This window comes from Rhea americana, unplaced genomic scaffold (assembly GCF_003343005.1).
Source record: "Rhea americana isolate MKP2758 unplaced genomic scaffold, rheAme1 scaffold_309, whole genome shotgun sequence".
NCBI classification, from domain to species: domain Eukaryota; kingdom Metazoa; phylum Chordata; class Aves; order Rheiformes; family Rheidae; genus Rhea; species Rhea americana.
In genome coordinates, this window is record NW_028186434.1 from 539,727 (window position 1) to 561,386 (window position 21,660).

General features: G+C 41.1%; 1 protein-coding gene across 3 annotated transcripts in view; it reads right to left on the minus strand.

The window, feature by feature from the left end:
• Positions 1-21,660, minus strand: part of TRAK1 (trafficking kinesin protein 1) — a 109,102-nt gene that overhangs the window by 82,143 nt on the left and 5,299 nt on the right. For 2 of the 3 annotated variants that reach the window (XM_085309967.1, XM_085309969.1), the window contains exon 2: positions 3,798-4,090. In XM_085309967.1, the coding sequence (XP_085166093.1) occupies positions 3,798-4,090 (293 nt within the window). Of the gene's footprint in view, positions 1-3,797; positions 4,091-11,229; positions 11,265-21,660 lie in introns of those variants that run through there. The other variant, XM_085309968.1, reaches the window with a different exon arrangement.

Here is a 21,660-nt window from a genome sequence, read left to right on the forward strand (position 1 = left end):
GAAGTTCGAAGTTCGCCCCTCCAGCAGGTGTTTCTCCCATCAATCCCTGAGTAAATGCACCCAAGTCCACACTGCAATTACAGCACAGGCACAGAAATCTCCAAAGGCACTCTGATCCCCTTTCTAGCAAAGCTACGCTAGATGGTGCTACATCCGTATTTGTATCTTTACATTCTCAGATAAATGGTAAGGGGCAAGAAAAAAAAGCTTGAAGGAAGAAACTACTGGGATGAAGTAAGTGCAAAACCCACACATAGCAGAGTGCCATTTCTATGTGATACAGTGCTGGCCCTGCTGTCCTCAGACCTGGAGTCTAATGCTGCCCACCCTATTTGCCTCTAGGAGTTCCCCAAGTGGCAGCAATAGAAACTCAATAAATTAGACTACACTGAAAAGTAATGCACCAATAAAGGCTTTTTTTTTTTTTGATAACTCCTCTTCAAATATTCTCAAAATACATTCTTCTTAGAAATGGCTCCTCTAGCCCCATTTAATTTGCCTCCCTGTGCTCATATTAGTCAGCACAAATTCAGAATCATATATTTTTGCATACACAACACTTCACTTTCAGCAACCACGGGCTTGCTTTGCTACTAAACTTGGTGGATGAGAAGTACGTAAGGGTGCTGACCCCCACTTAGTGGTTACGCTGGCTTAGGAAAGCTTCTCCTTTCATCTCACTCCTGTTTGTCACCCAGGCCCCTCTTGCCCCACTCAGTCCCTCAGTCACACCAGCAAAACTGTTTTCAGGCCACGCAGCGATGTGACCCTGCTGCCCCAGCTCTCCTCTCCCACAAGGGGCAGCAGGGACAGGGAGAGGAGGAGGAGGAGGAGATGCAGACCAGTTCCCTAAAAACAGCTCAAGCTGCAGTCCCAGAGAAGTTTGCACAGGCACAGCTCGGGGGTGGTTTGGGGACAGGAAATGTCGAAGCTAGCCCTGTACCCAGGAAAACGCGCCCGGAACAATCGGCCCGCGTAACGCACCCGTGGCCAGGCCCCAGCCGGGCCGAACACGAGCGCTGCCGACGGAGCACGCTCAAATGCCATCTACTGCCAGCAACAAACCAAACAGACCAAAAAATATATTTAATTCTTTGAGCACCAATGGCTTTTTTTCTTAAAAACCTAAAAAGCAGTTCTTAGGCTTAAGTCACATCACAGTTAACTTGAATTTCACTGTCACTAGGTGGTTATGCTTCAGCAAGCATCACCAGACGGCACCATGACTCAGTTTCCCAGGTTTGTTTGACAGTGCTCAAGCAGGTGTTTACAAGAATTTTTGAAGACTACTTTTACAACATCTGGATCTTTGAATAAAAGAAAACAGAYTACCCTGACTGCTGCATTTGAGCGTATCCGATTTAGGACGAGCCTTGACAATGTATACAGACCTGATACGAGCAACTTCTTTCTCATTGAGCAGTTCAAAGTGCAAATGTTGCCGACCTGTCAGTCAGGCCTACACATCAAAGTCTTCATATTAAAATTTCATACAATCCTCCTTTTCCCCTATGAATATCCCTCTTTTTTCTGGTTTTGAGTGAGCACACTGTATGCCAAAAGTGCTCCATTTTTCCATCTGACAAGGTAGAGATTTTTGCAGTGCAAATATGAGAACAAGTCCAAACTCTTRGTCTATGCTATTTGACATCTAAACAGCAAAATGAGGAGTTGTAACTCAGAATAATGCATTTCCAAAGAAAGCTATTTCTACTGCAAGTCTTACCATCTTGCCTCTAGGTCACATACAGTACGAACTTATTGCTGCAGAACAGCTGATCATTGAAAACAACATTACACAATCAAACCACATTTGGCTGACAACCAAGCAAGAAAAATTCAGAAAGTACATCATGCCTGGAAGAATGCGAGGTAGGAAAACATGCATTGACTTCAACTTAAAAAAAATTACCTGGAAAAATAAAAAGAAAGGAAGACAGAGTTCATCTTGCCTTTTATGGAACTGTAATCAAGAAGAATCATGGAAGAAGTGGGTTGTTCAGGCATGTGTTCAGAAACAGAAAAATAAATATTAACATCTTGCTGCTTGCTTGCAGAGCAGAAGGGAGAAGACAAGATTATTAACAGCACAACTAGCAGGAAAGGTCCTTCTGCAAAGGACTTGTGTGTGGAGGGAGATGAGGGGAGGGGGGGGCGAAGAAATCAATATATGCCACCAGAAATACATCTATGTTGTGCCTGGAGTTCCCAGTCTACTTACCAGTCAAATATCTAGAAGGCAATCAAAAATGAGCGTCCAGATTATAAGCTAACCACTCAACAGATCAGAACATTATACAAGGGAGGAGGGAGGAGGAGTTAGTTTCTGTTAATAGAACATTTATTTGATGTAGAAATGTGCCTAGCTGGAAGTGACTTCTGTTACTTTGCTTCTCAAGGTGAAAATCATTGAGCTTTCCCAACAGCTGGAAATTCATTCTCCTTGCCCCACCTGGTCTTCAGATGTGCAGTGAAGCAGTTGGGCTTGGCAAGCAACTCCTGAGTCCACAGGGTTTTCCTTCACCTCTCCCTTTCCTTTCCTCCCTCCACCCCCCCAATTAAAACAATAATTATTTAATTGTGTTAAAAAAAAAAAAAAAAAAAAAACAAAAAAAAACACACTTTACAAGGAATAAAGCCAAATTCTAGACAAAGTAAGACTTTGTCACCTGAAGTTCTGCCCAACTTCGTCACTTGTTTCCTCTGCAACACATAAGTAGGCATTGTAAGCCTCTTTCTCTATTCACAACAGTGTTCCCTGTACTGACTCATTTTTATCCTCAGACCCACCACTTCAAGTAATAATTGTTACATTCCCATCCTGTTCCTCAGTAGTGCCTATGTATGTATACTCTTCTTTCTTTCATCACTGGAGTGTAGGGAAGAGGGATATGCAACATATCCCATTTTCAGAGGATCAATCTTTAACAATTACACAGCAGCTGGGCAGAACTAAGGTAAAGCATACTATGAAAGTACTTACTGATGGTCAAAAATTAATTATCTTTGACCCCTATATTCCAAAAATGGCTAGATGTACTGCTATCTGGCAACCAGTTAGCAGGGCCCCAATGTGTTTTTCTTCAGTCTTCTCATTTTGCCCTGCTGAGAACTCAGCTGAATCGCCAAACACTCCCTAAAGACCTTGGGACTGACAAGGTCACAGCTCCAAGCAACCTTTAAGCTAGAAGCTGCCTCACAGCTCAGCCAAACCATGCATCTGGAATGGAAACTGCCTGTCATTTGATGGCCATATCAGTGACTAAATTGAGTTACTGTGATTATTCAAACACAGGAAAATTGGGTCAACTGACCAAATCATTAAGAACTGAATTCTATTTTAAATACCATGTTTAAACACATATTCCATTTATTCGTACGAACTCTGTAATACAGACACTCAGCCTTTCATACAAGCATGCAGAACAAGCTGTTTTATGCATTAACTATTACGGTTCCAGAACTCATGAGCAAAACTGGAACAGTTTTGAAAAGCAGAGGTGGATAGCCAAAACACCGGATGCTACCTGCTGTTCCTCCTACAGCCTTCTTGTGCAAAGCTATTCGTGTATCAACATAATTTGATTACATAATTCAATTACAGTGAGCACTAGGACAACCATTCCATCATTTCAAGCTGCAGTTATTTTTTTTCCTCCTTATTCCAGACTCTCAGTTGGTCTAACAAGAAAGACTGTGCAGAAGAGCAGCAGTACCAGCCATGAGTAAGACACCTAACCAACAGCTTAACAACACAGCTCCATATCCTTCCCAACATATAAGGCTTTATTGCTTACCGGTAATGGTGCAGGCATCTCTGTACTCTCTGCAGTCTCGCACATCATCTTCCACTGCTTCACTTACATAATGTTCTTCATGAATGCCTGTGTCACAGGCTAGAACTGCATGGTTCGACAACTCCGAAGGAGGCACAGTGGTGGCCAAAGTGCAGTCGTGCAAAGCTGTGGCGTCCAGCTTGGCAGGTTTCAGAGGGTTGTACAAACTGCCATCAGGGGTACCAGCACTGGAGACTGGGTCTGGCTGGCAGAAACACAACTCTTTCTCTTTGCTAGAGTTGGCTTTGAGAAGTCTGCAAAACACAAAAGCAGCAAACATTTAATTCAAGCCACTTCAAATAGCATAAATTAAAAAAGAGATTAACTTATTTTTTTCCTTGAATATTAGTTTATCATGACAAATTCAGCAAATACTAGAAAACAAATACACTGCTCAGAGCAGCTGTCAATCTGCACCTTGCATAGTTATGTCCAGTAGAAAAGCGCTGTTCCTTGAATAGTGTTGTTTACTCAAATTTTGCCTAGTCCACCTTGGAGTAAACATAGACCCTCAGCCTTAGGTCACCTTGGCTCATTTACCAACTGCCTTTCTCTCATCTCAGCCAGAGGAGAGTTACATGTAACCCAGGCCAGCCTGCAGCAGACCCATGCTATGCAGAGAGCCCCCACATCAATGCTTGATTTTCTGATACCTTGGTAACATCGTCATTTAAAATTGATTGATGCCAAACATTGCATAAATGTTTAGGAGCTGATATTATCATCCTGACAGGCTTATCCTCACCACTAGATCAGCCTGCACAGCCTGGTCCTGCCCTGCCAGATTGCCTAGACAGTTGGCATCTTTGCTCCCTTTCCARACTGCTCAGGAAACAGGAGGGGAGTAAGTGAAGGTGTAGTGGGTTGAGGAGGTATCCTCTTATTCCTACTCCTAGAGCTTCAGCCTCAAACAGGGGACAAAGACCCTTCAAGACAGACACTGATTACCCTGGGAAGATTAAACTGGCCAGAAAATAAGGGAAGAAAATCAATTCCTACCCAAAATTCTCATTGAACCTTTTGAATGAGCGGCTAATAGTACTGCAATAATTAGTGATATGATGCTGCTTTTGGCTATCAGCACTGTAAGAAAAGATGCAAATTGTCATTACTGCTAGCAAAAGAAAATACAATCATGATACTGTAGAAAATCAGACTTAGGAAAGGGCTTGCAAAGTAGCAAAGAAAGACTTCATAYATGCAGTCATAATAAGGTATAAGGACATCTTACAACAAAGTCGCAACACCGTACAAACTTCCAAATCTTCTTTTCGCAACCTGTTCGCAATCATAGGCCTAAGAACAACAAAACAAAATTCAYTCTCCCTCTCAAGCGGGCCCAACAATGACTTGCTTACATTGAAATTAGGACCCCACCAATTGGAAAAGGCATAGGCAACTCTAACTCTGAAAAAATAAAACCGCATACACATCATGACATTAGGTTTTCCTCAATAAAATACATTTGTATTTCTGCAGGGCATGGAATAACCTGAAAATAGTTCTCATATTCAAAGGCTAAAAACCTGTATTTTAAAATAATCGTATCAGTCACAGGAAAAGAATGACATGAGACAACCACATTTTTCCCTGTAATCAAACGATACAGTTACAATGGCATACTCTCAAACAAGTGGCACTCGACTGCAGCAATCGTGGGAAGAGAAAGTYTCACATGAGCGCTTTAATAGAAAAATCTTATGATGCCCCTGCACAGCATCCATTATTTCTGCACTACTAAAGTACATATTGAAAAGAACAACRGGGTCACTTGTACTGACTATTTTTATATTAGTCCCCTTTCAAGTGGCTCTTCAGAATAACAGGGGAGAGATTATTGATGTTAAAACTTAATTGTTCAAATGAAACGGGAATTAAAATGAAAATCTTMATTTTTCCTCTGAATTTATGATAGAAACAGTACAAACTACAAGCAAGAAAACATACCAGCAATGCACAGACCACATGATTAGAGGACTGCTTGATTTTGACATAGTTCCTGTCACACTTCTGTGAATCATATTCATTTTGGGGAACTGCTGCTAGCAAGGACATGTCTGAGAGTACTTAACTGAAAAGTCTGTGTAACAGGACCTTTTTACACTTTTCTTATCCTTCTCTCCCCACTCCTCCCCATGCCCTGCCATTGCAGTACCAGGATCCTAGTAATGTATAAACACTAACAAGTGAAATAACATTGATCAACAGAAGTGTAATTTGTAGGCAAGAGTCTTTAAGTGACTTTTGAGGAGCTGAGATTTTACACTCACAACTCACAATTTCTCTGGACGCTTGCTGACATTCGGTATCGGACACACCTGACCACCTCTTCTCGCTCACCACACGTTGTCTCCTACATCCTCCTGCCCCAAAATACCTTTGGCCAAAACGTAACATTGCAAGTTTTCCCAGACTCAGAAGTTTGTGTTGAGTGAGTTTCACTTTCCCTCACTCTGCTCAGCTTAACATTCACCTCAGGGAAGTACCACTGCATTTGTCCTCCCTTTCCTGAATATTGCACTACAACAGTTTCTGCCTTTAACTGCACTGCAAGACAGAGAAAAATCAGACCCCAAAAGTGCACCTGTGGGAGCTACAAGCAAATACAGCTCAACTCCTCCCACCCCAAACACAAACCGCTGCTAACAAGTCAGCTTGCACAGGCTGCCGCAGAAACCCATGCAAAAGCWACGTGAGAAAAATTCCAGATTAAGCAAGAGATTTTGCCTTAAAACACTGTATCTTAAAGGAAACAAAGCAAGCGTAACTGTATGTAAGGCTTGCTCCCTTTCAGACCTTATTTAATATCATTGACTTCCCTACATATGGGGGAGGGGGGGGTTGGACTGTATCTCGCAGATCCACAGTGGCACTGTATGCATGGCCTCTCTCGCGAGACAAACATTACCCCTTAATCCAGGCATGTATTTAAAAAAGAGAACAAACAACAAAAAACCCACCGTGCACCCCAAACCAAACAAATCTCCTACAGCTGAGCAGCACTCGCCCAAATGCCAAAGTAGCCATTAAGAGAAACAGGCCTATACCCATGAAACATGAACAACTAGAATTCCTCTTTAGACCAACATACACCTGCATATAGTAGATGCAACTAGAAGACGACACAAATTGTTACTCCAGTGTTTTGTGCTTATTCCTCACATCCGAAAGAAACACACATTTTACAGGTCAAATTCAAACTTTTCTTGAATATAACACACATTTAATTCTTTCTATTCTATATGTCAACAGCAGCATGCATACAGAATTTAAATACCCAACATACCATAATCCAGCTTCTGCCTAGGTGGCTGGATGGCACCATTTCTAACAGTCTAAAAACCAATGACAGTTTGGGGTCAGCAAACACAGCTTAGTCTTTAAAAATATTTAATTTAATGCATTTAAACTTATTTCTTAGGGGGGGTATTTTCAGAAAATTCAGAATTCTCCTAAGTTTATCATATCCTAAGTTTTTAACCAGGTCACACTACTCTCAGAAAATTTGGAAAAAAAACTGATTTACAAGCTATTTGTTAAAGACTCATTTAAAACTTGCACCTTGTAATGGGCCTAATCAGCACCGCTGGAGCAGTACTGTAAGAGCAACAGCATTTTTCTAAAGCCACAAGAAGACGGCGTAGAGCAGTGTGAAGACTTGCCCCTGCACTCCTTGCAAGCATCCCCTGTGCAATACCCAGATGTTGATCTAACTCAGAAAAATTTTGAAATACAGACTTTGCATAGCTATACGTAAAGCTGCAACTTTACGTACATCAATCACCACTCATATAGTAGTCTATCTACACAGTGTTTTGTACTCTGACTCCAGCCTAATGAGGACTTGGCCAAGTACACTGTTTGGCTACTGATCGCAGAGTACCTGTGGCAGCCCAGATTATAAGAGCCAAATCAAAACTGAATTGTGGCTAACCAGCATTGYACTTGAAGCTGGAAAAACTACCCAGCTGTAGCTACCTAGACAAGTAGTTCAAAGCTGAGACACTAGACAACAGCCTTTTTTTTTTTTTGGGGGGGGGGGGGGGGGGGGGGGGGGGAAGAGGGTGGAATTTGAGACAAAGAAAAAAAATTCTGTCAGTCAAGCAGTTTTATATCTCTGGGTTCTGGTCATTTAAAAAAGCTTTGASGGTTTTATTTTCAGTGTGTTGGAGCGAGGGGCTGTTTCCTATATCATGTATTTCACATAAATGCAAATAAATCAAGCGACTTCCTGTTCCAGTCATCTGAGATAAAAGTTTTGAAGCGATCAGGATGAAACACAACCTGAGCGTAGTGCCACAAATGAGTTAAAGCATTCCTTCCCCTGTCCTCCCTCAGCTTCCCTGAGAGCAGTAAAGGAGAGGGAGCCACGCAGCGACGTGCCCATCCAGAGACGAGCAATACCAGCAGTGCAGAACTTGCAGCCTTTTAACACTGTTCTCGYTGCCAGACCCAAGCGGCAGCAACAGCAACTTTAGTCCAGAAGTGCCAGAAACCTCGCAAGCAGCAAGCTACCCAAGAGCCACAGGCCATTGCCTGTAGTAATTACTATGTTTTCAACAATTTCTAGTTATCTAGTTCAGATTCCATGATTTTGAGGATCAAAGAATCCTTTTATTCATTAGTCTAAAATGCCAGCTTGACCACTGCAAGCATCTGAAAAGTCAAAGACATGCTTTAAAACAGGCAAAGAGATCTTTCTAGCGCTTCTGATGATAAAAATCTCCCTTTTTCATTGTTTGCYGCACACACTCTCATACTTTGTGTACTTCAGCAATTTAGTTTAGAGTAGGAGCACTGTTTTGAAGCAAATCTTATCTCCATTTACCATGAGCTAGCTGGTTTCTCAGAACAGCTTTAATGCACATAAACGATTTCTTTTCTGAGTGAGAGAACCTGGAGGAATAAATAAATAAATAAATAAATAAAACTCATCCACAAATTGTGCTTTATTCAAATGCAACCAGCTGCTAGTTTAGGACATGAGCCTTCGAATAACCCTGTGGCGACACAACTGCAAGGTTCTCTGACATGTACGTTCCCCCTCCTTCAGAAAGCTTCAAATTGCAAAGTTAGTGCGAATATTGAACCAAAGGCACCAAGCTAAATCGAATCCAAAGCAACTCCTGCCCCTAAAACCACCAATGAAGATGTAAGAAGCCTCAGCACCTCTGGTCTACTGATCCATCCCTACTGACTAAAGTAAAGTACTTGCTAATTTAGATAGAGCCTCAGAGTACCAGGGAGAGAGAGCACTTTCCACTCGCGRCATGTACAGGATCAGAGCTCTGTGGCTCCAGCCGTTCTCAGTTATCAAATGTGAAGATTGGACACTTCAGAAGGCTTCGGGGTGTGCAAATCCCCTTCTTTATGTACTTACAAATGTTCTTCCCTGTTTTGCACACCACTARGTCCACTAAACGCTTGTTTTATCAAGTTTGCAGTCATTTAAAAAACAAAAAATAAAAAAMTGAAAAAAAATGAAGCTTCTTATTTACATGGAAACCTTTCTTCAGATACAAAACACTCCTACCTAGACACTGGAGCAAACTAAAGTCAGTTTTTCTACCTGTCCCATCAGTGAATTAGATTAACACCCTGGCCTAAACCCAGTAATTTGGAATATACTCTTCAATCTGTGGCTTGGAATATAATCACTGCAYCTGATCAGAGCAGCATAGTAAGGCTCGATCCAAGCTTTCGACTCACTCGTTTCTTTATGAATTCAAAACATGCATTTACAAAAGCCTTTTTTTTAATTTAAAATGGTTTCTTCACTAAGTGAGTGGGTGGGCTCAAAAGCCAGTAAAAATGCCTACAACCATTTAAACATACTTTTTCAGATAATAACTAACCATTTGCAATAGGTCTGGCTTTAAGTTACCTATGGGGTCACTATTTAACCTTTAGATAAGGACTATATGTGATCCCAAACATTTTCAGACTTGTTTTAACATTGTGCCTTACTATACACTCTCTTATCARTCATGTCCCCCCTTGCTTCAGAAGTTGTTTTAAACATGCAGAACTTCAACTGCTCAGTCGAACCTCTAATGATAGGGATAAACAGTCAAAACATCACAGCTGAGCAACAGAAAGTGAGAAGTAGTTTAATCCATGTCCAAACACTAAGTATTGTTTCTCATSTTAGAGAAGATCAATATTTTTATAGTAACTTAAAGGGACAAGTATCTTTGACAACTTTATTTCTCCATTTTGCTTGGCGGGCTGGGCAGTACACAGTGCCTGGTCACTCTTACTATTTCCTTTACACGGTCAGCACGAGTCTTTCGGTGGCTGGATGGGGGAAAGACAGACTTTTTTCTTTTTAAAAAAAAAAAAATAAAAAAATAAAAAAAAAAACTAATTCTTGCCCAAAGAGCAGAGCATGCACTGAAGCCTTATGAACCCAGATGGAGGCAGGTTATTGGAAGTATGCCCTAAAACACATACTAAAGGGATATCAACTCAGGTGCACAGCGAGAACCATTACTACCAGCGTGTGTCTCATGGATTGGATTTATTAAGAGTGAATAACTTAGCTTTTAGGTTTAGCCAAGGAAGATTCAACAGCCCTAGAAGTCTTTCAGATAGAAAGAAAACTAAGACAATTAGTAAACAGGGTTTTCACAGAGGTAACAGCTACAGCTGAGATACAGCGAGATGCACGGTGAGGAAGGACACATTACCTAAGTTAGGCCTGTGTCTCATGCCATTGGGCTTCAATCCAGAGCTAAACAACCTAGGCAGTGACACAAACAGACTGGGAYAAAACCAGTCCACATTCAGACTACAACCTCATCTAAAGCCAGTTTTAAATTCATTCAAGAATCTTTTTATCCAACATCTTCCATTGACTACCTTGAAGGGCACACTGCCTCTCTCCACCACTCTGTCCAGTGACGCAGGCAGATGCACCACCGCTTTCTGCTACCACAGATCACACAGACCTTCTAACTCAAGGCTGATAACTGTGTTTAAACTACGTGACATGCTTGTTTCTCACGGGAGGACTGGGAACCCTTTGGTCTAGCCAAATACAGTCTTTTCAAATAAGTATCAGCATCCAGTGGTTATTGTACACAACTCATCACAAAGGATCTTCTCAGGRATGTGTCTCCTGGAGAAGGGCTCTTCAGCCTGAAAACATTATTTAGTAGTTTCATATGCAGATTTGAAGGCTTTTAGAATTGTTTTTTTTATTAAAAAAAGATCATAAACAAGAGTATTAAGCACATGAAGCAGCCAAAAGGAGATTTTCTCAGAATAACTGCCAGCAACACAGCAATATCATTTAGAATTTAAAGAGTCACTGCTAGAGAAGGAAAGTCAGAGTAACAGCAATAACTGAAAAGATGCTTAAGCAACAGTATAAATACGTAAAACATAATACCTTAAACTCAGCGTCCCCAAGGCTGCTGTCATGACCTCATCTGGCCTCATTTCGGCTGCTGCCTCATCAACCAAGACTGAGTCATGCTCTCTCAAGAAGTAATGCAAGTCAAAATATCACAAACAGAAAGCCCTATAATGACAGAGAGAGAAAAAGCTGTTCTCCATAAACCAGAGGCTCTCACCACTAGGAACTGGCCTTCAGCATGAACCCATCAGTCTCTTCCTTCTTCTGTGGTGGAGAGAAAAGTGGAAGCGCAGTGCGAGGCTAATCCCCAGGATGACCTTGGCAGCTGTGGGCACACAAGTGTGCTCTCATCTAGCTTTATGTAACACTGTCTCTCTCTGAAGTTCCTCGAGGCAAATGCTTTAAGGTCCTATAATTAGTTCTTCCTTGCAAGACTCACACTACACTATGAGCTTTAGACAGCTCCTTCTCCTTTTCTTTCATATAGGCCACCACCTTCCCCTCCTTCTCCCACTCCCCCCCCCCCAGCAGTGAATGAATTAATCTGAAAGCAGTTAGAAGTTGGTACACTTCCTTCTCTGCAATGCATCATGCTACTGGCTGGGAGGCCTCAGCTAGACATGTCGCGTACCTGTCCTGGAAAAAGTTGTTCCAGACACCACCACGAGGACAGCGAGTATGAGAACTGCATGTACAGTAAAAAAGAGTTAATCAGGTAGTAAAACAAAGCTTAGAGGTACAGCAATACTAACTACAAATATCTCGGACACATACTTCACATTCACACCCAGGTATATATGAAGTGCTCACTGAAGTAATCAATGCAAGGTGAGTCAAGGGGACGTCAGGCAGTACTTGCTGAGAAGAAAGCAAGCATCTACTGACTTCAGCAGACACAAAGTCATTTTGCAGTAGGCTGTTGCTGCGTTTAGCATGTACAAACTCCTGCCTCACACACAGTCAGTACCCAAGCTAAATTACATGAAGGTAAGCTTCAGTACATTAACACTTACACGGCCTGCCAGGATGCCTCGTAACGTCCCTGAAAAAGCTGCTGGTGTCAAGGATTTTCCCCCATACCTGAGCTGTTTGGCAAATACTACAGCAGCAGCAGACCAGATGCCCAGATAGTACKGATGGCAACAGTGACAACAGAAATCTGAAAAGCATTGTCTGTTTAAGCAAAACAAGAGCATGAGTCTTGCCAATTCTCTTCTTTTCTGTAAGCCTCAAAGCCCTTCAGAACAAAGGTAAGTATTCAGTACTGCTCTTGGCTTGGAAAAGCCACAGGGCAGAGTGGTGGGATGACCAAAACTCTCTAGAATTCAGCAGGGGAGGCAGCAACATTGCCTGTGCTCAAGTCTCAGGCTCATTTCCTATGCCCTGAATCAGCAAGGCCACTCAGCCCAAGGCACAAGAGGTACAGATACACCAGAYACATCAACCAGCCAGCACTAACAGGGAGTGGGGGCACCCACCCACCCACTGCCTTGCTGAGCACTGCCTAGGTCTAATGAAGCATGCAGTATATGAAGATACGTGCACTGAAATAAGTTACCATTCCATGCCAAAACTCTGATCAAGCAGGCCAAGCTATACCTTTTTTCTCAGGACAATGTGAAAGAGCAAGTAAAATCAGTGAAAATAGCTGAGAGCCCCATGCTGCAATAATAATGTTGATACAACCCCCACCATCACCACCCTCATCCACTGTTTAAACAAAGATACAATCAACTTCACTGCCAACCAGCTGGGCCAAGTGTTTTAGTCAAGTAACCCTAAACAAAGAAGGGACCGACTCAAGATATTTATCATGACTTAAAAACAGAAATAAAATAAGATTTTCATCTTGTTTTGCATTACTATTGTTTTTCTGCTATTGCAGAAAGATTTCTGAATTTCTCACTCTCCACATTGATTTTTAAGAATCTATGTAGAATTGACATAATTAATAAAAAGATACTAGTTTTGCAGGATTACAGAAAGCCCAGAATTAACACAGGTTGTCACTACTTCAAGTTTTGATAACTGTCCTTTTGAAAATATGTACATAAAATATCATATAACAGAACCATGATTTCTTCTTTTCTTTACTATTTCTGACTGCAAAGACACAGAGAAAACAGGGGTAAAAAGAACCAACTGAATAAGAAAATGAATCCTTGCAAATAGCCCAAACAAACCCTACCTACTGTGTGCTGATCCRCTTAGCTTCAGACTGAGTTTACTGCTTTGGACTAAGTTGGACAATCATAGAGAGATAGTTAAAAAAAGAAGAAAAAAAGCAGAACAATCTACTTAGTAAGATTGATGTTTTCTCAATTTTGCAAGAAGTGAACACTTAAACTTTCCTATTTCTGTTAGGAGCAGTCTTAAAAGATGACTACTAGGAAGCTGGCCTCCAGTGAAGTTCAGACCACCAATTCTTGCTATACGATGCTAAGAGGCTCCGTTTTTGCTCATTAGCACCAGCAGCCCTCAGGCCCTGGCACTGAGCTTCCTTCCCCACACGCTCCAGCAACTGGCACTATCCATCAAGAACCTCCCTCACACTTCAGGGTTGCCTTCCAACTCTAATAATGCACACCGTCTTTCAGGACCTAGCCCCCAGTTTCTTAACCAGTTGTTTAAGAACCAACAACGACAACAAAAACCCACACACCACAYGCTCTCACACCTATTTTCTTCTGCTGTTTCTATGTAGTTAAAAATGAGAATAAATGCTTTCAACCATGTGATGTTAGAGGATGAGAATGAACTGAGTCTGTTTCCACCACACTCTAATTCCAGCCCCTCTCTAAAATTTTGGGCTGAGGGATCCAGATCACAGCCCTCTTCAAGAAGGAGAAAGCTACACTTCTAACATTTGTGGATCTACAGGCACCAGCCTTAAAAGTCAGTTTAGGTACCACTTCTGCAGAGTGACAGAACAAGACTACGTATTCCTAAGCAACCAGGGTCCTGGGTCTTGTGCAGTTTACATCAAGCCTCGGTCACACGGACTTCCCGACTGCAGAGACACAAGCTGCTGACTAAAGTGGGCGCAGCTCAACACATACCACTCCAGTGCAGGACTACTTTCCTGCTGCTGCCACAGAAGCTGATGGCTGCATCGAAAGGGAGAAACCYCCCAGCAGTTCTCAAAGACTTATTATGCAGTTTATAGACAAACTGGCACAATTTCTCTCAAGCCATTTTTCTGCTTATGAAATTTGCATGCAAACATCAAGAATGAAATAGGAAAGTAAGAATTTGGCGTTTAAAGCCTTTCTCAGTATACCCAGTACATTACCATATACATGCGTCTGTGTTCTTGGGAACCTAGGAATGTTTATCTTAACAACAGGCTGTGGAATTTAAGGAAACTGGGCCAATTATCTGTGGCTTAATGCCATTAAAGTCAAAGTTACACTAGAAGAGAGAGTTTGCATTGGTGTTCTTCACCAGGAGCATTAACATGAGCCTGGCAATAGCAATACTGTGATACAATCTGTAACAAAAAGTAAAAATAAAAAATAAAAAGCTCCTTAAATGGAGAACTACACATGACCACAAGCTAAGTGATAAAAAAAAAAAGAAAGAAAAAAGTAAACTTAACTTACTATGTATGAAGTTTTGCTTCATTTCCAGACTGAGCTATCTTAACTATGCAATAAAGTTGAAATCCAGCATTGTGACTTTTTCAAAGCAGCACAGAAATAAAAGTCTGAAGTCACTCTATACATGTAGAATCAAACTGTCCCAAGCAGTCTGGAAATTTAATTTTGGAAAAATAATTACAATAAACCCTTATGCCCTTTAACTGTCAGACCTGAACTGAAGGCCACTGCGCAAGCTGACTTGCTTACCAGTCACTCAATTCAGTTTCCCACTTATCAGCATGCCTTATGACTTATTCATATCTTATCACCCAGTCAGAAAACATTCAGATTATACCAACAGCCTCAGGCAAGCAACCAACAGGGTTTTCAACCAGAAGAAATAGTTCTTTGAAGACCCTTACTCCTATGGCTTACTAAGTACATACACACACACACACACACACACACACACCCTAACAACTGAATTGGTCGTCTGGACTCTTCCGGATTCTCAATTTCCACAGTTACATTTGAAGATGATTATAAAATTTGACTCTGTAAGGATGTATCACTAAAACCAAAGTAATACCAAAAAAGGTAACATAACCAAAGTAAAAATTTCCACACTTTTTGCTTGCATATGTAGAAGCAAATTTCTGTCAAGGGAGCTGTGGAAGATTGCGATTTCTAAATCAACAAGTAAAATGGAAAGCAATGTCTATGAGTACAATCCTGAATATAAACACAAGATTTCCTGAAAGAAACAATCCTCCTCTTACCTTCTCTGTAAATTCCCTGTKTAGATTGCTCACTTGGCATATAAACTCTTATCTGAGCTAAAATAGGTAAAAGGAAGCCAAGATTTGACAGCTGAAGCTAATAACATCAAAGAGTGCTTTTGAGATCAAGTATATTACTTTTAAAATATCATTTAGTCTTCACAAGGGAAAAATAATCTTATATTTTCTGTCCAGTATGTTCTAGGGAGTTGCAAGCACCAGATCTTAAAGCTTTAATATACACCTTTCACTGGCAAGACAGACAATGAAATTCTTTGCTACTAAAAAAGGTATTGGGAACACTTCTGTGGAGCTTAGCATAGCAAACAAGGAAAAAAAAATAACTTTCATGGAAAGGGCTGCACATCATATCATTACAAAAGAGCATTTTTAGAAAAAATACTTGTGCATTCTACGTAGACAATGACTTCCCTGAAATGAAGCCAGTCTAAGATTTAACAACTTCTACCATTCATGCAGAAAAGCTTCTGATCCAAATTCAGACCTGCTTTAAGTACCAGCAAGTTGACATACTATATAGTGTATCTGCCTGAAGGTTTGGGATCCAACAGAACTTTCAACAACATGCCCTCTAATACCATTAGAAAATAGTCCAAAGGCAGTAAAGGTCTCCAAGCCATCATCTAACAGTTGTGGCTTTGCTTAACAAATTTTTGGTCATCCTTTTGGTCAGAAGAAAGTAAATGCAGTATTTCCCAAGTAAAAARGTTCTTAGAAAATAAGACTAATTTAAAGAGGAGGTTAATTTTTTTTTCTCCCACCAAGAGGCAGGGAGTTACACCTTACAGTAACTCCTACTGCAAAGTACCTACCTGCAAAGACCTGGGTACACTAGCCCTCCCTTTTTTGCCTTGCTGGTCTGGATCCAGGCTCAAGTTTAGAAACATTTGTTTTCATACTAACTGCAGGGTCTAGCAAAGGCACAAGCCCCTTTCTGCTAAGCCATTTTGTTCTCCTCAGGAGCCTAAAAGCACACTGGCTCTTACACAGAAGTAAGCTGTCASTCCAAGGGGACCTTCAGGCACCTTCATGTGGCCAGCAGTCAGTCAGGAATGTTCACCATCAGCTGGACCTGTCACTTAAGAGCCCATGGAAGAATACTGTATTACAATGCCTCTGTAGGATCCCACGGGTCACAACAGTGTAGCTCAATTTTCACATCCCTGTCCTCCACTACTGAAGAYGGGGGCGGGGGAGGGGAAGTGTGCATGTACCTCATTTATTAAATAAGGAATAAAGATTCATCATCAAAATACTCTATTGATACCCAGCACTATGCTGGAAACTCCGTAACCAAAACAGGAAGCACAGTAACAGTTTATTTTCTGGAGTGCATCATGCACTCCACAGCCCTGTCCATGACTACAGGCATGTCAGCAAACTTCATTTCCCATGACTCAGGCCTAGCAACAATTCCCTTGGAAGCTTCCACCATTGCCACAACGGATTTGCCAAGGCCAAAACAAGCCACTCTCCTATAGCCAAAAAGGGATACAGCCCCTCTGGGTACACATGTTGGTGATGAAAAGCTGTACCAAAACTTTCCTAGAGCTCCGTTTCTCATGATAGAGTGACAGACCTGCAGTTCTCACACATCTGCTGTTTCACTACGCTCTGCTCACACCCTTGCTGTAAAGTTGCTGTTCAGCCCAGACTCCACAGCCACCAAAATCCACAACAGCTGCCTGCCCGGCCCCTGCTCACAGACCAAATACTTGGTGCAATTTGAGTAAGGCACGCTGCCACGTTCTCAGCAGGACAAACCACTTTGTAAATGCCCTCTTCCTCAGTCCAACTCTCTACCTACACTGACTGCAGTRGGAACAAGTATGACTATTAATAAGCAGGAGGAAAAGGTCATCAACTTGACTTGGATCCATGACTTTGTAGGCTAAGATCACTCGCACAAGATGCCAGAAGGGCCAGATAAGAAACCAGTTTTCCCAGAACTTACTATGAAAGTGCATAGAAACAACACAATATACACCTGTAAGGTCTCCCACCGACTCCTGCTGTCAAGTAAGTACTAACAGACCCATGTTGATACAAAACAGAAGGGTGTTTCACAACTCCAGTTGGTTCCAGCTAACCCATACTAAGTCTAAGTAAGAAAACACAGCATCAGCTGTTAAGTGATTTTTTTTTTTTTGCAAGTCTTCTCCTTCTAACATTTGCTAAGTGTCATTTCATCGGTTTCCATTCTTCAAACTTTATACTCTGTTCAGTATTTTCAGGTCTAAACACACAAAGAGCAGCCCTTCATTAACTTTTTGTAGGCCTCTACACAGAGCTGCCAACTTAATAGTGCAATTAAGAACACATAAATAGTACAAAGGAGGATATTTTCTTGCTACTAGTGCACRTACATGATTTACTTGCATAGTATTTGGCTGGAGGAGAAGACTTCCAGGTTCGTATACAAATTTTTCACTTTCGCCTTGCACAAGTTTCATTCTCACTAAATGAGAAGTTTGTTTTCACAGTTATGTGTAATCACAACTATTTCATTGAAAATATATTAGTCTGTCCTGCTCAGTACTATAGATAAACATCTGTGCACAGTGGAAGAGAATATTCCCACAGACCGCGACAGGAAGAGAGTTTGAGCACGGCTCTGTGCTTGTTCCAAACGTTCCCGCAGACGACACAGCTGCGCAGTGCTACGTGGCCATCCATGGTGCAAAGTAAAAAGTAACCGGACAGTACACTGGCCACACCGTGCCACCATCCTTCTGGATCGCCACCAGGCCCAGTGAYGGAGCTACGCGTGCCAACAGCCACAAACCCAAATGCTACCTTAATGCAGTTTGCATCCTGTGTCAGTTCGCCTAGATGTAAGATGTGAGACGTGATCTGGAAAAAACGGCCACCGAGTTAAGCATTATGGTCCGTGTTCTTCAGACAGACTACAAACAGTTGCAGAAACAAAACTGAATTTTAGCTAGCAGTATACTTTAGCATCCATCTTTGGAGAAATAGTTTTATCGGCATTAACAGCCAATTTCACTAGAATTCTAGCATGGCTCTAGATTTACCAGTACTGTAGTCATCTGACAGCCTACATTTGTTCCAAATCAGTTACAGGCACAAGACTTCAATCTTATCAAATGCAACTATGCAAGTTTACAAATCATTCGGGACACATGCTTTACACAACACTTTCATGACCATAGACAGAAAATACCTGATTCCACATAAAGTTAGTGTCATGCGCAGAATTTTTAGGGTTAMACATCCTGCACAAGCAGCATCCTGCACGACCAGATTAAGCCCAACAAAATCTACAAGACTGTACATGAAACACAAGGTTCAGCCTCCATGCAATAATATTGGTAGGTCCAGGACATGCCAGTCAGAATGAAGAAAAATGATGTTCAGCACAAATGTTCTGACTGGCTGGTGGAAAGAGAGAGAGAGATTTTTAAGAGAATAGTTTTGGGGGTAGGGGGGAAGTCTGTCATATCAGCTTATAAGCTTACCATACTCCTGGTATGGAAAAATATAGTGTAACAGAACACACAAAATTTAAAAATAAATAGTGAAAAGGAGATAGCTAATCTTTCACTTCAACATGCTTGCAAATGTTTTATTTCATTAAATGTTATTTTACAGAACACTGTAGCAATGGACAGTTTACTTTATCTTCAGTGTCCCGACAGTAATGAAACACGCATCCCCAAAATGTTTCTGCTATGTGGCAATGTTCCCAGGTATGTCACTTGAGAAGTTTCAAACTGTTTAAAATTCCATTTTCAGTTCTCTGCCTGCAACTTTTATTTGCACAGCTAAACACAAGTGAAGAAAACCACAATCACTCAGCCATGCACATGGACACTGAAAAATTGGAGATAACCTTTGACTTTCTTTTGCACAAGGACAAACTGCATATTAAAAAAGAAAAAGCAGAGAAAAGCACTGCAATACATTTAGGGGAGTTTCACTAGTTATTTTCCCACTAGGAGTAATAGTGACCTTCCTATTCTGAGTTCAGAGCATAGCACACAAACAGAAAACTAGCGGTAGAAAACTAGCACAAAAAACAAGGCGGCTCAACAGTAASTAGGCTTATGTACAAGAGTTCTGTGAATAAAAGAGAGAACCTGAAGCTCATGGAAAAGTGTTTTTTTTAATATAATTTCTTTTTAATATTAAAAAACTGCCTGTAGCTAAGCATCATGATCAAATACAAGGTTTCACAATTTATAACTATTTCCTTTTTCAGTGATACTGTTGTCCACACAATGCTTCCTTAGTTGCCATGCAATCAGAATAGTCTTGTTTTTAGAAAAAAGGGAGTTTACAAATTACTAATCAATCCCACTCCACCTGAACTGATCTCTGGTCAGAGCCTCTCCATTAATCCACGAGGAAGAGCAGTTTTCTCAGATGAGCTAAAATGCTAGAGTTTAAGACCCAGCATATCCAGACAGCCCTTGAACTTCACCAGAGTCAAAAGAAAGGCTTGTTCCTTGATTTCCCCCAGTAACATGAGGATTATTCCTAGGCCAGTGTACGCTTTCTCGATCAAGCTAACACACCTGTGACATGCCTTTACTTTACAACTTACCAGGAAATATCAGCATAATCCAAAATAGACGTAACAGTTGGAAGTGAAAGTTGCCTTCCACTCCCACCATTCCCCAGGCAGTTCCCATATACAGCACTCTGCCAGGGCTCTGGCCCTGAATAACTCTTAACAGCCTGACCAGACCATTAAAAATAGCTTCTCGACTACAGGACATGTACATTATCAGCAAAAAAACATTTCTGGAGACCTAGTAACATGCCCAGAGCTCAGTCTGGTGACATAACAGACTAAGGACGCAACTCCAGAATGATTTGTCAGGTTAGGGAAGCCTTGCTGCAGGCAGTCTATGCCTGTCACGCTCAGAACGCATTTTGGRGGGATGGGGGTGGTCCTCTAATAGGTGCTTCACAAGCCATCACAATAAATTGTACCAGGATTATTATTTTTTCATGACAATAAGGATATTGTAATCAACAGTAATTATAAAATCTGATTAGCTTAAAAACCATCAATAATCTCAAGTACACTTAATATATTAGCTTGCAATCCAGCAAAGTCTCCAACAGTTTCTGGAGGTCCTTATAAGCAAAAGGTAATAAGATACATGACACCAGGATAACATTCTCCACACTTCAGGAAGTATTATTACCATTTTGCAGTGGAAAAAACAGACAGGGAGATTAAAAGTCACTTTTGTGTAGATACCTGTGACGTGGGTTCTGTTATTTCATTGCATGCTATGATCACTAGTCCAGAAGAAAGTGCATGTGAAATCCTTCATTACCTAAAGTTCCAAGATGTAGAAATAAAATACAGTTAATGTCTCAAAGAGTTATGTAGAGGCATGTGTGTCCGTCAAACTTTCAGATCGTAGAACTTTGGTGGCATTACAAGAAATGGAAGACTGAATTAATATCAAATATATCCAAATTGCTTGTTCTCCTATCTCTAGATCTAAATTCTCTCATTTAACAGTGAAGGCTGATTGCAGCAAGTTATTGATCTGAGGTTCAAATGTCATACACAAAAACTTTTTGCATTTTGAGAGGTAGTGGTAGCAAAATCTACTTCTAAGAAAAATGAATCATACAGATTGAGGCTGTCCTTCACATAGATGTTCTCTCAAAATCCAAGACAGCCATTTTTTTGCCACGCACAAAGCAAGGACGTATTGCTCAATGAAGTCAAAATACAAACATTTCCTTCTTTCTCCCTTCAGAAAAATTAGTTTTACGCTGATAGATGATACTTATTCTTAAATTACGGTAAATGCATATATTAACAGCAGCAACTTAACAAGCAGGAGCAGGCCTTCTCCAGACATTGTATGAAATGGTATACTGCACTGTATAGCTTTGCTCAAGTGCTACCCAAGGCATCTTAAAAGCAACGAGAAAACCCCAAAACAAAGAAACAAACATACCACACCACAACATCTTGACTCTCGACATCCATGTTCTGGATATTTTATGTCATAGGGAACTTGACAACTCTCAGAAACACACAGAAAAAGTTAACAAGTTTCACACACAAAACTGCCTTCTCTGTACAGAAA